The sequence below is a fragment of the Rhincodon typus genome, chromosome 7 (genome assembly GCF_021869965.1).
Source record: "Rhincodon typus isolate 14 chromosome 7, sRhiTyp1.1, whole genome shotgun sequence".
In the NCBI taxonomy this organism is placed as follows: domain Eukaryota; kingdom Metazoa; phylum Chordata; class Chondrichthyes; order Orectolobiformes; family Rhincodontidae; genus Rhincodon; species Rhincodon typus.
The window spans coordinates 17,899,716-17,916,986 of NC_063338.1; the positions used below are offsets into that span (position 1 = coordinate 17,899,716).

General features: G+C 41.7%; 1 protein-coding gene across 2 annotated transcripts in view; it reads left to right on the top strand.

Annotated features, from left to right (window-relative positions):
* Positions 1 to 17,271, top strand: part of traf3ip1 (TNF receptor-associated factor 3 interacting protein 1) — a 155,453-nt gene that overhangs the window by 60,524 nt on the left and 77,658 nt on the right. Inside the window, exons 7-9 of one of the 2 annotated variants that reach the window (XM_048599122.1) lie at positions 6,616 to 6,691; positions 9,620 to 9,706; positions 13,029 to 13,049. In XM_048599122.1, coding sequence (XP_048455079.1) covers positions 6,616 to 6,691; positions 9,620 to 9,706; positions 13,029 to 13,049 — 184 coding nt within the window. The remainder of the gene's footprint in view (positions 1 to 6,615; positions 6,692 to 9,619; positions 9,707 to 13,028; positions 13,050 to 17,271) is intronic. The other variant, XM_048599123.1, reaches the window with a different exon arrangement.

Below are 17,271 nucleotides of genomic sequence, written 5' to 3' on the forward strand. Positions count from 1 at the left end.
CCTGCTCCTCTGATGCTGCTTGGCCTGCTGTGTTCATCCAGCTCTACACCTTGTTATCTCAGATTCTCCAGCATCTGCAGTTCCTGCTATCTCTGAAATACATCCTGTTCTTCTTAAAGTGGACAGCATTGTAGCTGGGTGGGTGTCATTTGAAAACTTAGTCTGTGGTCTTATACTTTGAACTCTAGCTGAATGTGAGAGTGAAAGATTATAAACACTGCAGTGGAGATCTAATTAGCGAGTGGAAAGGTGATGTATCTACGTCCAAAGTGGGATTGATCATCCTTCAGACTATTCAGGAAACAAAGGGATGAAGTAATGGCTGAGGTCAGTGCTAGGAATGTGGGTTCAACAACATGAATGCTGTAAAGGAAGAAGTTCAACAACCTTGTGCAAGGTTTCAAGGTGGCTGAGTTCAAGTTCAATTGGTGTATCTTATCACCAGCTCCATCCACTGCTGAATTCACTACAGCTCCATCACTGATCACTGGCATCAGTCTTTAGGAATCAGTATTCAATCCTTTAATCATATACTTTGTCTCATGCTGATGGAAAGCTCACAACCACAACTCTCAGCTCGGACATATTAGATACATTGAACCATTAGAGTTTCACTACATATATATTGCAGGATATTCACCCATGTATTTCTTTTTTTTGCTGGAGAAGTTGGCATGTAACAGAAGGCAGCAAGAAAGAAGTAAAGGAAGAGAGGCAAGGCTGCATGCTTTATGCTTATGGACAAGACAGTACTGGCTGTCATGAGAAGTAACATTGCGAAGACAGTGACCAGAGATGCTGGAGGTGTCCTCATTTATGGTATCTACATACCTAATCCTCTTCACTCACTATCCTTTTGCTTGCCTCCTTTCATGTTAACCTTGTCCCTTTTCATTTCACGTATGTAAAAATTTGAAAATCTCAGCCAGTGAAGCAAGAGGAAGAAGTAGGGTGAGGACACACCATCACTTATTCTTCAAATATTAGTTATTTTGATAGCTCAGTTTGAAGACAATTTACATACAGGGAGACATCAGGCAAGATTATGCAGGACGGATAGTGCAGGTGCAAGCTTGCTGGAGTTCAAATTTGCAACTATTGTTGTTGCAGAGGGAAAGCTTCTGGAAAAACCTGTGCTAAGTGTCAGGGAGCATGGAGGAGCCCAGCACTAGTTTTCACTGGGCTTTGTACAAAGCTTGGAGTCTGTCCTTTCTAGCAAGGAACGTTGTTCACCTACATTAACACAGCTGCAGAACCACAATGATTCATGATCTGATGTACAATATTGCAGCTTCCATGCAGCACCAACAGCTTTCATCATCTATCTGAGTGAAGTAGTGGAAGCTCAGACTTCTGTCATGGATCTGGTTACCACTGTTCAAAGGGTTTTACAGGCTATCACAGCAGTCCATCTATCTTTATTTATTAATGGATCAGAGGATTGTAGAGGTACCTCCCCAGCAGAGTGATAGTGGTTCTATTTTTTATTCAGTCATTGGACGAGGGTGTCTCTGGCTGGCCAACAGTTCTATCTTACCCCAGTTGCCTTTGAGAAGGTAGTGGTGAGCTGCCTTCTTGATCCCCTACAGTCCATGTGCTGTAGGTAGACACACAATACCCTTAGTGAGGGATTTCCAGGATTTGACCCAGTGACATTGAAGGAACAGCGATATATTACCAAGTTAGGATGGGGAGAGGCTTAGAGGGGAACTTGCAGGTGGTGATGTTTCCATGTATCTGCTGCTCTTGAGCTTCTAGATGTGTTTGGAAGGTTCTTTTGAAGGATCTTTGGTGAATTCCTGCTGTCCACCTTGTAGATGGTACACATTGCTGCTACCAAGCGTCAGTAGTGGAGGGAGTGAATATTTGTGGATGTGGTGCCAATCAAGTGGACTACTTTATCTTGGATGGTGTCAGGCTTCTTGAGTGTTGTTGGAGCTGCGCCAATTCAGGCAGCTGAGAAGTATTCTGTCACACTTCTAATTTGAGTCTTGTAGATTGTGGACAGCTTTGGGTAGTCAGGCGGTGAGTTACTTGCTGCAATATTCCTGGCCTCTGACCTCATCTTGTAGCTACTGCATTTATGTGATGAGTCCAGTTGAGCTACTGGTCAATGGCAACCTCCAGGGTGTTGATAGTGGAGCAGTGGTAACACCATTGAAAGTCAAGAGTTATATTGTCTTTTATTGGAGATGGTCATTGCCTGGCATTTGTATGGTATGAATGTTACTTGCCAGTTTTGATCCCAAACCTGAATAATGTCCAAATCTTTTTGCATTTGAACATGAACTGCTTCTGTATCTGAGGAGTCACAAATAGTGCTGAACATTGTGCAATTATTGGCAAACATCCCCACTTCTGACCTTATGATGGAGGGCAGGTAACTGCTGAAACAGCTGCAGATGGTTGGGCCTAGAACACTACCCTGAGAAATTCTTGCAGAGATGTCCTGGAGCTGAGATGAATCATCTCCCACAACCACAACCATCTTCCTATGTGCCAGTATGTCAGTGGAAAGTCAGATGTGGTCTTGATGTCAAGGGCAGTCACTCTCATCATATTCTGGAATTCAGCTCTTTTGTCTGTGATTGAACCAAAGATATAATGAGGTCAGGAGCTGTGTGGCCCTGGCTGAACCCAAACTGGGCAACAGTGAGCAGGTGCTTCTTGATAACCCTGACAATGACACCTTCCATCACTTTACTGATGATCAAGAGTATACTGAGTGGTTAGTAATTGGCTGGAACAAAAACAGAAGTTGGTGGAAAAGCTCAGCAGGTCTGGCGGCATCTGAGAAGAGAAATCAGAGTTAATGTTTCGGGTTCGGTGATCCTTCCTCAGGTAATTGGCTGGGTTGAGTTTATCCTGCTTTTTGTGTACAGGAAATATTTGGGCAATTTTACACATTGTCGAGAATGAACTTGCTGTTTAAGAAAGAAACCACTGTTTATTTGACAGTCCTCCCATTGAATTATGAGGATGCAGCACAGGCATTGCTAATGGAATTTCTCCTGCGCTGTTATTTGTTCCTGATGTAAGGTTTAGGTCATGCTGCAATACAGGATTCCTCAGGCCTGTGGAGATCTTTGTTGTCAAGCAGTTTCTGCTGTAGTTCGTATAGGCCTGAGCTGATGGAGCTGATCTGGTGCTGAATTTCCTCATCAATTATGACCTTGTTGAGAGTGGTGGCTTCTAAGGTTCGGGAAATGCTTAACAAGTTCCTGAGTCTCTCCTTTGGCATATATAGATGGTTCAATATTTGGCTGGCCAGTTGTGGTTTGATGGGTGAGTCTCGTTTTAGCAACATTCGAGGTCTGACTGCAATTCTTGTGTGGAGAATTGAAGAAATTGAGAATGGCTTGCAATGACAGTTCAGTCATCTGCAATTATAATTACCTATGTCTGGAGTGCTGAGTTTAGGTTGGCATGGAGATGACTAAGTTAGAGCTTAATAGTGACACCAGAGTGCAATTGATCTTTTATGAGGGGCACAGCCACTGTTGGATAAATTGAAAATAATATGGGGGCTATCAAACAGCTTTACTTCACTCTGGAATTTGAGGGCCATCTGTTTCTGGTTTCCCTTTGAAGAAGAATCCGACATTCATTCACTCGTGGGACGCATTGCAGTGAAATTATCATGAAGCAATTGCAGGATTATAATGGACATTTACTAGAAATCTAAATCTTTGGAGCACAATCCACAAAGCCTCATCATTTGCTGAATTCAAATGCTTTGGTCATGTTGATGAATGCAGTGAAGAGTTCCTGGTGCTGTTCTTTGACATGGCACTGTTGCCAGACAAATCTAAGATTCATTTGCAAGCACTAATGTCAGACTGTGTCAATGGGTCACACACTGACTGAATAGTAGACTGCCAAAGAATAAAGGAATGATGACTACTAGCAGAATGACAGGAATTCACCTGCTGTGGTCGCATACTGAGGGAGTGAGATCATTTTTTGGTTCATCAAAAGGCCAGAGTTTACACGAACAACATAGGGGTATATGATTTAGGAACAGGAGTAAGCTACTTGGCTTCCTGATCCTTCTCCACCATTCAGTAAGATAGTGTCTAATCTGATTACTCTATATTCTCGCTTACCTGCATAACCTTTTACCTTCTTGCTTATAAGAACCTCTCTACCTCTAACTTGGAAAAAAAACTGTTCAAGGCGTGTGTTTTCCTCAGACGCCCAACCTCTAAGAAACAAATGAGCTGTTTTCAAGATGTGTCTGTACTCAGAGATAGGCTGCATATTGAGGAAACCTGGAATCTGTGCAAACTCTTACACTTGTCTCTGGCACAAGGGAGAGACATGAAGCTGTCTTTTTTTATTTAGACTCTCTATAATGTCCCTTATATAGCAGTGTACTTTAAACTGCTCCTCATAAATCCAGAAGCAGACGGAAAGAGCGAGATGCATAAAAGTTAAAGACTATGGTTACCTAGATACCCACAAGAAATTATCTAGCAACTAACCAGTAAGTAGTTTATAATCCATTTAAGTAGTTGAGGTGGTGCATTCAGTCTGTTCAGTTGTGCCATTTAGCAGAGTGCATTGTCTGAACTGTGGCATGTGAAAATTACAAAATGATTCAAATTGCTGCATTGTAATCTGTCTCTATGCAGCCAGCATCGGTACCAACTGACTCCCATTTTGGTCAATTGTTCTCATACCTTAGATTCTGTCCCATTGTCCTTCAAATCTGCTGTTATTACCGTTCTCCTCAAATAAAAAAAAACTTGACCTTCCTGTATTTTCAAATTTTTCTGCCATTTCCAAACTTTTTCCTTCTACAAAATGCTCGAATGTGTTGTCACCTCCTTTGATCGTGATGCTTTCTGTTTGAATCCTTCCAATCAGATTTTCATCACTGCACAGATAGTTCTCAAAGTTATAAATTACATCCTCTGTGTCTGTGACAAAGGTAAACTAACCCTCTTTGTTTTTAACCTGACTTTGTCACATTTGATTACAACATCCCCTTTGAACTGTCTTTACTGTTGTCCAGCTGGGGATGGGACAACGTTCCATTCTTATCTATCTAATTATAGCCAGAGAATCATTTGGAATGGCTTCTCTTCCTGCTCTTTCACTGTTTTACTTCTGGATAAATCCTCGGCTCCTTCTGTTTCCTAACTATATACTGTCACTTAGCAACATCATACAAAACACAGTAAGAGTATCCATATGAATGCTGATGATTCCAGATCTGCTCACCATGCCCTCTCTATCAACCACTCCTGTGCCTGTAAAAGTGCTTCTCTGATCTCAGTACTGGATGGGCAGAAATGTTCTCCCCACTAATTATTAGGAAATCCAAAACTTCAGTCCTCATGACAATGTCCACTCCATAATCTTTAACTTTACCCCTCTCCCTGATAACTATCTGAAATTGAATCAGATTGTTCATGATATTAAGGTCGTATTTGTATCTGAGACGAGCTCCCAGACATACATCTGTGCCATCACTATGAGCATTTATTTTCACATACCATCATCTAATTCTGTACTTATCTCAATTCATCTGCTGCTGAAATTCTAATTAAGGTCTTTGTTGCCTCTCAACTTGACTATTCTAATGCATGCTGTGCTGTTGTAAAGTTGTCATTTAAAACTCTGCTGCCTAACCTACTCTAATTCCCATATGGGCAGCCACACAGCCTGCCAGAGGGCCCATGCACATCGATCAGGATGCCAACATTGTTCTCAGCATTAATTTCCAATTTTGGAAGTCATTGCCTTGCACAAACATCGAAGGTCTGGGCAGAAGAAAAAATCATTTAAAACTTAGATAGAACATAGCTCATCATTCTGGTGTTCGCTGGCCTAGATTGGCCTCAGTTTAGCAAATTCTGGATATTAAGGTTTTCATTTTGTTTTAAAATTACTCCATGACCTCTCCTACATCAGAAATATCCTTTAGCTCTACAGTCCTGTGAGATGTTTGCAGTTCTCTAATCATACCTTCTTCAGCATCCCTGATTATTATTGCCCCACCATTAGAGTTTTAAGTAGTTCAAGGCTTGAGTACTAAATTTTGGGATTCCCTTCCCAAACCTTCTGCCTCTTTCTTCCATTAAGATGCTGATAAAATCCACCTCCGGTCTAAAATTTGGTCACTTTCCCTACCGTCTCTTTATGTACCTCTACCATCTTCTGTCTTATGACGAAGGTCTTCACAGAGGGATGATAATTTACTAGGAAGAGGTGCTGTACAAATGCAAATTGCTGTTGTTAGGCACAAACTCCTTTGTGGTTAGCATCCTGCATATTTCCTGTCAAAAATGTGCCCTACCATCTCAGACTTCACTTTTGAGTGTTAGAATGCATAGCACCAAAACAAAAGTGCAATGAAACTTAATTTAACCACCTATTTATCTTAATTATTGTGGAATGATTAATATTCCACTCACAAGGCTGATTTAGAAAGTGAGTTTAGATGTTGTACCATTGATTCAAATGTGTCATTGAATAATTTTTCACTGCCTATGATGTATTGTAAGTGTCCAGAATTAGACTTGCTACAAATAATTGATGGCATCATTACTTGTGTAATTGGCACTTTCTGCAGTATTTGTGAATTTATAGATACTTTTTATTTTGAAGGCTGAGAGCCCGGTGAGGATACCCAGACCTTCATCAGCAAAAGGGCAAAGAAGAAAACCAAAATCAGGAGTTGAAGGTATTACGTTTTATAGTAAACAACTGTCACTTGACAAAGTAAATCCTTTAATAGATTTCACTGTCTACAATTCATCTGGAATACAGATGTTTCAAATGTGTTTTCATAAAATATGTAATTAGTCACCTATTCACTCTTTGAGTAGAGGAAGCAAAATATCAGGAATCCTTCATGAAAGTGGATGTTGCTTGATGAGATGGGTTGAATGGCATCCCTCATCTTTATTTTGCTGAAGATGAGAGTTGAAACAGTACATTTCAAGCAACCCAACATATCCTCTGTTATACAAAAATGTGTTTATTGTGACAGGCATAGATATTAAAACTAATTTTAATAGAGAATAGATTTGTGTTTATAAATCTGAACTATTTAAATTGCAGTGGCCAACTGTTTTTAACTCTGCTTTATAAAATGTCTTCTCGAACACGCCAGTTTCAGATTGTGGAAGCTTGGAATAATTTGAAAATCTCTTTTAAGTTAGATTATTAAGAATGTGATGGTACAGGATTTGTTTGTTACTTGAATGTATATTGCTGATATATTTTCATAATCGGGAGTTGATATATTATGTTTCACTTTTCTGTTCAGTGGTCTCTTAAAAATTCAGCACCCTACCCAAGCTTTCATGCTTAAAGTGCATGCATAAATAGTGAATGGAAAGAAGCTATTGAGGATCATCTTGGTTGAGGCCAGTTCTGCCCTCCACTAATGTCCAGAGTGGCTTACTCATAATAGGATTCTCTGGTTAGCTTTCTCCTCAGTCCCAATCTGGTTGGGGATGGTGGGAGTGCAGTCACCGAAGCCAGTTATTTCATCATCTCTGCTGCGTCAACCTTTATTTACCAACTCAGCTTTAAGGACTTTGTGTTTGTCTGAGTTCCTTACTGGGCTTATGCTGGATTTTGATTTACCTTGTAGTTAAACCATTGTTTGACTGAGGTTTTGATTTGCTCTGAGGTCCAGGACAGACTGTTACCCGCTGCTTCATGTCTGATAAATGCAAGTTTGTGTTGTATTTTGACTTCCAGAAGGTACCTCACGAAAGTTTATGTGATACGAGCCCACAGTATTGGAGGTAGTATATTGGCATAAATAGAGAATTGGCTAATGGGCAGGAAACAGTGAATGGTGATAAAAGATTCTTTTTTTCAGGTTGGAAACCTGTGACCAGTGGGATTCAACAGGGATCAGTACTGGGGCTGCAATTGTTTACATGACATATTATTGCCATGGAGGAAGGAAGCAAATGTACTGTAGCCAGATTTGCAGATGACACAAAAATAGGTGGAAAGGCATGTTGTGAGAGGGATACAAACAGTTTGGAGAGATATTACTAGGTTAAATAAGTGGGCAAAAAAGTTGGCAAATGGAGTAAAATGTAAATGGAAGGAAGAACAAAAGAACAGTATTATTTAAATGGAGAAAATCTGCGGAAAATTGCAACACAAAGGGACTTGAGGGTACTTGTGCACAAAACACAGAAAGTTAGCACACAGATGCAGCAGGTAATCAGGAAGGCTAAAAGAATGTTGGCCCTTATTTCAGGGGAGTTGGAATACAAGAGTGGGGATGTCTTACTGCATCTGTACAAGGTGCTGGTGAGACCGTGTCTGTAGTACTGTGAACAGTTTTTGTCCCTTTTTTTGAGAAAATATCCTACTTCAATGGAGGCAGTTCAAAGAAGTTTCATTAGAATGATGAGATAACGCAGTGTGGAGCTGGAGGAATACAGCAGGCTAGGCACCATCAGAGGAGCAGGAAAGTTGATGTTTCGGGTCAAGACCCATTATCCCTGGTATGGAGGGATTGTCTTAATGGGCAAAGGCTGAACAGGTTGGGACTTATTGGAATTTAGAAGAATGACAGGTGATCTCATTCAAATATGTAGAGTCCTTAAGTGGCTTGACAGGATAAATACCGAAAGGATATTTCCCCTCATGGGAGAGAGTCCAGCACCAGAGGGCATAGAACATAGAACATAGAACAGTACAGGCCCTTCGGCCCACGATGTTGTGCCGAACTTTTACCCTAAACCTAAGGGCTATCTAACCTCCAGCGCTACCTTATACTGTCATCCATATGCCTATCTAATTAGATTCAGAAATAAGGGATGCCAATTTAATTTTGAGATGAGAAGGAATTTCTTCTCTGAGCTGCGTGTCTTTGGAACTCCTTGTCACAGAGAGCTGTGCAGGAAGACTCCTTGTGTATATTTAATGCTGCGTTTGATGGATTCTTGATCAGTTGGGGAATCAAAGGTTATGGGGAAAGGGAAGGAAAGTGGTCGTGTGGAGTATCAGATCAATCATGAGCCTATTGAATGGCTGAGGGAGCCAAACAGCCATACCTGTTCCTATTTGTTATGGTCTTGTGGCCTATTTGTGACCCTTTGTCAAGTGCATACAACATCCTAGAGAATTCAACACCTTTCTCAACTGTGAACTCTGGATTATGCCTTCAGTTTGCAAAAGTGATCATACTGCTATGCAAAACTTAGTGTATTCATTTATATATTCTTGTACTTGTACTTTGGCCACAGTATCCTAAGGCACATGCTGCACCTTGATCAACAGATTAAGAAAGCTACCTGCTACATGGCTTAAGCCCATGCTGTTGAATACATTTTTAGGAGTTTGCTTGCTTGACTGAAATGTTTCCATTCCAGTGCAGGAGTGCTTTCCTTGGAAAGTTTAACTAAGTTGAAAACTTACTACTTGATGTGCATGCCCACTTTGCGTAACTGCAAGCTCCATAAAAGACGAAATAGTTGTTTTAAATCTATACTAGCATTGAACCATTTTACTTTAGTTGCATTCCCCACCATATTCTGTGTTTGCACAACCTCTGCTGAATGTTAAGATCATTTAGTAAAGTATTTTTAAGAACAACTTGTAACACTAATTTATTCTTTCTGCCATGCTCTATCAGAGGAAGAAAGAGAATCTAAAACATCAGTTAGTCAGCAAGACGTGTTAGAGCAAAAACCTGAGAAAGAGACCATTATAAACCAGCTAGGTAAGATTAATTGCGTAGACTGACCTCCAAATGGACTATACAAGTAGCGATAAACAGCTAACTACTAGTGTATAGTTTTGCAATGCTGCTACATTACGGCAACAATTAAACAATCTTGTGAATGGTAATTTATTGTTTATACTGTTCTTGATATATAGCTGCTGACTTAAATGTCCTTAAAATACAAAATTGATGCATAGTCTCCAAATTGTTTTGGAAATTTGGCGCATAACTGTTTAATTTCTCATTCAAAATGCGTTTCATTTCTATTTAAGTTTTGATTTTCGTGATGTTAATTCTTTGGATATTTCAGCAGAGGTGGCAATCTGATTAAAAATAAACAGTTTGGTGCGTGTGTTGTCAACGTGTATGTTAGTATGAACAGCAAAGTAAAAAGCCTGCATTTATAAAAACATTGATTTCACTCCATGTGAATTATGGGTTCCTAAATTGTGTATCACCATCTCTGAGACCACAGTGGTGACCATGGATCGGAGACTCTGGCAGGGCAGCCTTGAATTTGATCTCATGACATGCGAGCACAATTCAATGATTGAGCAACACTTACTGAACAATCCTGAATGTGCTAATAGCTACAATAACAGCCAATTTCAGATGATCAGCTTGGCTTGTAACACAACTTATATACACTTGTCAGACACTACATACATCCAGCAAAGAGAAGGAATTATGTTTAAATCTTACACATATTTAGAAATAACTGGGCACTGGGGGAGACTATAGTTGCCTGTTACTTTCTCAATATCAATGCCTCTGTCAATTAGAATAGACTTGCCAAACAATCAACTTTTTCTCCTGCCATGTAATTTGTTGTACAAGACAAAAAACTTTGGCAATGTGTCTACTCCTCTACCTATATTATGGTAATAGCAGATTGCTTGTCATGTATTAATCAAATGCTCAAATAATTGTTGTCACAATGCCCTGATTCATTGTATGAAACACGTTTTAAAGAGTGTTTTTTTCTTAATAATGGTTGTAACCATGATCATGGGACAAAAAAATTGCAGCTCTATCACACTATAAGGATCTTCGGTGAATTTCTGCAGTGCACCTCATAGATAGTAGTAGCAGTATGTACTGAGTGTTGGTGGTGGAGGGAGTGGATATTGTACATGTGGTGCCAGTCACGTAGGCTGCTTTATCTGGGATGGTTTAAAGCCTCTTGAGTGTTGTTGGAGCTGCACCCATTCAGGCAAGTAGACAGTATTCCATCACACTCCTGACTTGTGCTTTGTAGATCGGGGACAGGCTCTGGGGAGTCAGGAGGTGAATTACCCTCTGCAGTATTCCTGGCCTTTGACCTGCTCTTGTAGCAACTCTATTTGTATAGCAAGTCCAGTTGAGTTTCTGGTCAATGGTAACCCCCAGGATGTTGGCAGTGGGTGATTCAGGGATGCTAACCCCATTGAATGTCAAGGGCAATGGTTAGATTGCCTCTTATTGGAGATGGTCATTGTCTAGCTTTTGTGTGGCACAGCTTTTAGTTGCCATTTGTTGACCCAAGTCTGGATATTGTCCGGATCCTGTTGCATTTGAACATGAACGGCTTCAGTACCTTAGGAACTGTGAATGGTGCTGAACATTGTGCAATTATTGGCGGATATCTCCACTTCTGACCTTTATAATGGGGGGAACATCGTTGATGAAGCAACTGAAGATGATTCAGCCTAGGTACCTACCCTGGAGAACACCTGCAGAGATGTCTTGGAGTTTAGGTGACTGACCTCCAACAACCAGGACCATCTTCCTATGTACCAGATTTGACTCCAATCAATGGAGAGTTTGCCCCTGATTCCCATTGAATCCAGTTTTCCTAGGGCTCCTTGATGCCACATAAGGTCAAATGTGGCCTTGATGAAAGACTATCACTCTCACCTCATCTCTGGAATTCAGCTTGTTTGTCCATGTTTGAACCAAGGCTGTAATAAAGTCAGAAGCTGTGTGGTGGGATCTAATCTGAGTGTCACTGAGTGGGTTATGCTGAGTCAGGTGCTGCTTGATAGCACTGTTGATGTCAGCTTCCATCACTTTACTGATGATCAAGCGTACACTGATGGGGCAGTATTGAATGGGTTGGATTGGTCCTGTGCACTCACATTTTCCACATTGTTGGTTAGTTGCCAGTATTGTAACTGTACTGAAATAGCTTGAATAGGGAATGTCAAGAGGCAGTGGTTAGATTGTTTGTTTCTTACTGGAGATGGCTATTGCTGACCCATGGGCCTTATAAACCATCAGCTTGATCCTGTCTTCTCAGCACCCTGCTGTACGACTGTGTGCTATGTGGATGATTAATTTAAGAAAAGATGCTTAACATGTTTCACCTTTGCTGTCTGTGGTGTATTATGCCTATGTCCTGGCAGGGTAAAATTGTGAATGTTGCGGTCCTTTCAAAGGCAGAGCTCCAAGTAATCTGGCATTAATTAACAGAGGCAGCTTCATTGGCTTGGGTACTTTGCAAGATGAAAGACAATTGCATACCAAAGACTTCCTGTTCAGTGAGTTGGTTAGAGCCAGAGGTTCAGTAGGATGCCCAAAGATTCATTTCAGATATGTGCAAGTGTGGACTGAGGGTTCTAGATATCGATTTATTGTGTCCGGGAGTCACCAGTTGACCACTGAGGGAAATGGTGACATCACATGTTGATTGGCACGCACCACCACAATGACTGGTGCTATTGCAGATTGGGAATAGACTCCAACATGAGAATCAAAATAGTGACACTTCCGGCAGGTGCTACCTCTTGAGAATTGGCCTCTTCAGCCATCAGCAAATATGTACCATATGAAGACACCCTTGAGAAATGGAGTTGTTTACTGTATGTCTATCAGCTTTTTTAACAATGAAATGCCTTAAATGAGGATAGAACAAACATGTTTTTAAAAAGTCTTGAACAGATGATTGCAGCTTTTTGTTTTCAGGCTCTTGGACGGGGCAGTGCTAGAAGCAGGCAATGTGCATAAAAATAAAGTGTGCCACACTCTGAAGAGCCATGGTGACCTTACTTCTGGACTTTTGGCAGGAAAATGGAGATCATTTTTGTGGTTTCTCTTACACTTGAGAAAACAGGCATTGTTTTTAATTATATACAGAATGCTGTCAGATCTCCCCAAAATCTATAAACCATCCACTATCTGATGTGACACCTTGTCCTTCTGAGTATTTTTAAAACTCATACGTTATTTAAATCATGACTTATAAATAACTTAGCTGTAATTTTGCTGTTGGATTTGAAGTTGAAAATGTAACCAGTTATGCAAACATCTCACTGTAGTGTATAATGTTTTTTATTTGCAGATGAGTCAGATGCCGAAGGGGGTAAGTACTTATGTTTCAGCATTGGCTGCTACTGAATGCTTTAGAATTGAAAGAAAATGGTGAATTGGTAAATAAGGTCATTGATCCAAATGTCTAATATTTTGCTATTTGAGCAGACAAAAGGAAACATAACTTCAGTTAGTGGAAACAAACTGGCCTTCTAAGTTTCACTGTTTTAAGTTTGAGGTCTTATAATTTAAACTCAAGTTACAATGTTAATTTTTTCATTTGAGATTTTAACCAATAAGGGAACAGGAGAACATGCAGTAACTGAAGATGCTTTCCTTAGATTATAAGTAATACCAATGAAAACAGGGCAGCAACTTTACAGGCATACTACTGATTTTGTATTCTGGTTCAGTTTAGGGTGCAGGTTGACACTAGGTCTCTGGTCTTTCTCCCACTTCTGATTGGCTAACTTCAAACTTCTTGTTTGCCTTTATCACCAAAAGTGGTTGCTTATTAACCCTTTCCACAGCATGATCAATTATATGATTACATTCTGATTGGCCTAGGCTTGGTGAGCTTATTGCTAATTAGTTTAATCGATGCATGATGAATTTCTAATTGGCTCTTACGGTTGATGGACATTGACTGATGTCACCTTCCACTATCTCCTAACGGGTTCCTTAAGTGGTTAGTTACCCATGGGTCTACCCTCTACATTAAATTTTGTTGTTGTCACTTTATGACTTTTAGTAAGATAAGAGTGTAATTTGAAATATTCTTTACCTCTTTGTTAAAGAAAAATCAGGCATATGCAGTCAGGACTCAAAGATCCTTCAGCTTATGCCTCAGTTCTCATTTAATTTGGCTAAGTCCTCATTAAATCAGACACACACTCCTTATTCGTCATTTGCTTCTCTCCTACAGCCATCTGTTATCATTTTTTCTTTTTGTTTCTGCTGTGTTTGAATGCTTGGAAATAGTTTGGCATCCTTTATCAGAAAGTACTAATACAGAAAATACTAACCTCAGAAAATAGTTATTGACTAAAGGATTATACAATTGCAAACTTACACACACACACACTATTACAAAGTTAAGTCTAGTACAAAAGTTACATTTACTTAAAATACAGCAGTATAAGGACAATGCTGTAGTTGCAATTTCTTATTAAGGACTAATGAGCCAGGAGTATACTACTTTTGTATCTGTAATTTAAACATGCGAATATTGTCTTCACTGTATTCATAATATCATGGTGCCTTGCTTTGTCAAATGAAGCTAAGCAGGATCACGTGATGCTACAGTATCAAGCTCTGCATTGGTTCTACTGAAGTTGACTAGTATAACATGAGATTAATCAATGAATATTTTGTTATTAAAAGGTAAAGTCACCATAACCCTGTTGGACTGTAGGGTGGTTTAACCTGAGGGCGGAGGTTAAGAAGGCGAGCCCTTCATAGTAACCTCAGCCTGTATAGGAATTGAACCCATGCTGTTGTCATCACTCTGCACCACAAACCAGCTATCTAGCCATCTGAGCTAACTGATTTTTGGCTTCATTCATGGGTCTGTTGGTGAAGTGATTCTCTCATGAGGCCAGGCAAGTTTTCTCACTGTACTTTACCAAACGTGCCACATTAATTATTGTTACTGACTCTATGATGTGTATCGCATCCAATTTCCACCCACCATGCCATGTGCTGTTCCTGGAAGAATTCGTCACTCAGTAGATATCTGTCTGAAGACCAGCATTGCCTGGGTCTGTGCCATCTTTGAAAGTCTACTGTGCACCTCAAAGAACACTGGCATTTGGAAGCGAGTTTGGAAAACTGTTTTGACAGAGGGCTAAAAAAGGGAGCTTGGCACCATATTTCTGTGACAGGGATCTGAAGATCCTGGTCAATGGTGTGGTCTAGAGGAGAGGAGTCCCCTTCCTGGAGGACCAGCAGAAGAGGCCATGCCACCAAACCACGCAAACCTATTGGAGATCGCCACCTGAGTCAGTGCCATCTTCAGGGTGCAGAGGACTGGGCTGCAATGCAGAAGAGGTAAATGCCAATCTCTGCTACCTCACACTCACTCTATTCCTTTCACCACTCTCACCTCCCACCAAGGCTTATGCTCTAACACACGCTCTTGTCAGCCCTCTTTTCCCGCACCATGCCCTCCTTGCTGCCTCCTCACTCCCTCAGACCACCCCTACATGTTTCCCCCATATGCACCAGCACTAATAGCTATGCCACCACACATTTTACTTATTTTCCCCTTTCTGGCACAACAAAAGAAGACCCCTGACAGGGCAAAGTGATGCTAGGTGAGGGTGTACTAATATCTGTGTGCTCACCCCATGACAACAGAATCCTTGCCCTTGCAATAGAAGACAGGGACCCTCCTGGGACCAGGGAGCTAGAGACATCCATGTCCTGGCAACTGATAAGTACCATTTGTCATTGTGCTGCAACTCTCAAATTAACCAGGCAATCAATGTCATTGAATGCTACTGCTAACCATTGATCTCAATGCTTTCTGCCTTACAAGTGCACCCGTCTCCCAAGGACATTTGTAGAGACCAGTCCTTCTCGTCCAGAAGACAGGTCCTCGACCTCTTTTGGTGACAGGGTCAAGGCAACTGGGAAAGCATTGGCAAAGCTGCCTTCTGCATCCCCAGCAGCTCAGATGATGACACTTCGATGGGATCCATAAGCAGAATCCAAATTGTGGGATTGCAGGCTGGTGAGCACCACACAGCTCCACAAATGGACAAATGAGCAATGCTCCAGGCCACAGACACTTGAGGACCCCCCGAGATCAGGCATATGCTCAGCCCCTGACAGAGGAGGACCCTGTGGGCTCAGTGATCAGGGACTTATTCCAAATGCACAGGGAGGAGCAGGAGCTGCAGACAGGTATTTGGGGCAGAATGCCAAAAAGCTGCAGCAGTACAGCGAATCATGCAACCGTCTGTCTGCCTCCATGGACTGGTTGGTGGCTGTCATGGAGGGCCAGACCTTGTACCCTCAGAGCTGATGGAGAAGTGCACCACACCTGCACTCTCAGGACTGACAGCATGCCGACAGGGATCCTTGACAGCAGTCCAGGTGCCCCAACGATGCAGGGTGGTGCCAGGAGGCACCCAGCCAGCACTGGAACCACACTCAGGCTCCTCTTTGCTTTCCAATCAGGACACTGCAAAGGTGGCTTGGATCTCCACCTTCACCCTGCCTGTTCTACTCTGACCCTTGGAAGTCAAGGCCAAGGATGTCACTACCAAGCAGACTCCCTTGTCCGTCTATAGAACTGCAGAGTTCACTAAGATGCAGCAGGAGGGAAAGGAAGAGAAAAATGTGCTGACAGCCTGTCAGTGGCACGAATCACACTTCTGTAAATAATTCACGAGTGCATTACAGATGTTTGTTTTGCGCCGTTCATTTGGTTGTTCATGTCTGTGCATGGGATACAGATGCTTCATTGCACCATCCAGCATCACTTCTTGGACACTAACAAAAGACAGAGGTGTGCACGAAGTGCCTAATTCATCATATTAGAGCAGGGGGAGTAATGTGTATGTATGGCATTGAGTCATTCCTCTACCTTTAGGCCTCTTGGTCAACATTTCCTACTGCTTAGGTGGCTGTAGGCATAGGAATGTAGACCTTATTGAAATCTCCATTAGTTGCTGTGCCAGGGAGGTACAGCACTCAGAATCAATGTCACAGGACAGCCACTAACTTAGGCATCACCGTGACTGTGTTGTGAATAGTGCATGGGTCTCTGGTCAGTGTTCATCTCCTGTGAAAACCTAGTGACCGGTGGTTGCTAAAGCCCCCTCCGCACACTTTGGTTCACTCATTGTGCACAGTGAGTGTAGTGGTGGCCATTTACTTCCCCAGTACACAATCCCCATTTGCTTCACCAGGTGATAGCAAGTAATCTGCTGAAAATAGCCTACAACTTGAGCCTGAATATGCTGGTCAGCAGCAAAACATTACCATTCCCTTCCTGGGTGCCCCATCCCATCAATCCCACAAGGCTTCACACATCCTCATCCCCTCTCAAGCCAGCCACATGCATGTACAAGTGCCGTATCTCGATCCCTTTTTCTCGCTCTCTTTTTGTTCGCGCTTGCTGTCTGCCCCCACCTCTCCCTGTCCCTTCTCATCTCCCCCTTCTCTTTCCCCCACCTTCTCTCCCCCCCCTTCTCTTTCTCCCCCTTCTCGTCTGTTCCCCCCCGTCTCTTTCCCCACCCCGTCTCTTTCCCCACCCCGTCTCTTTC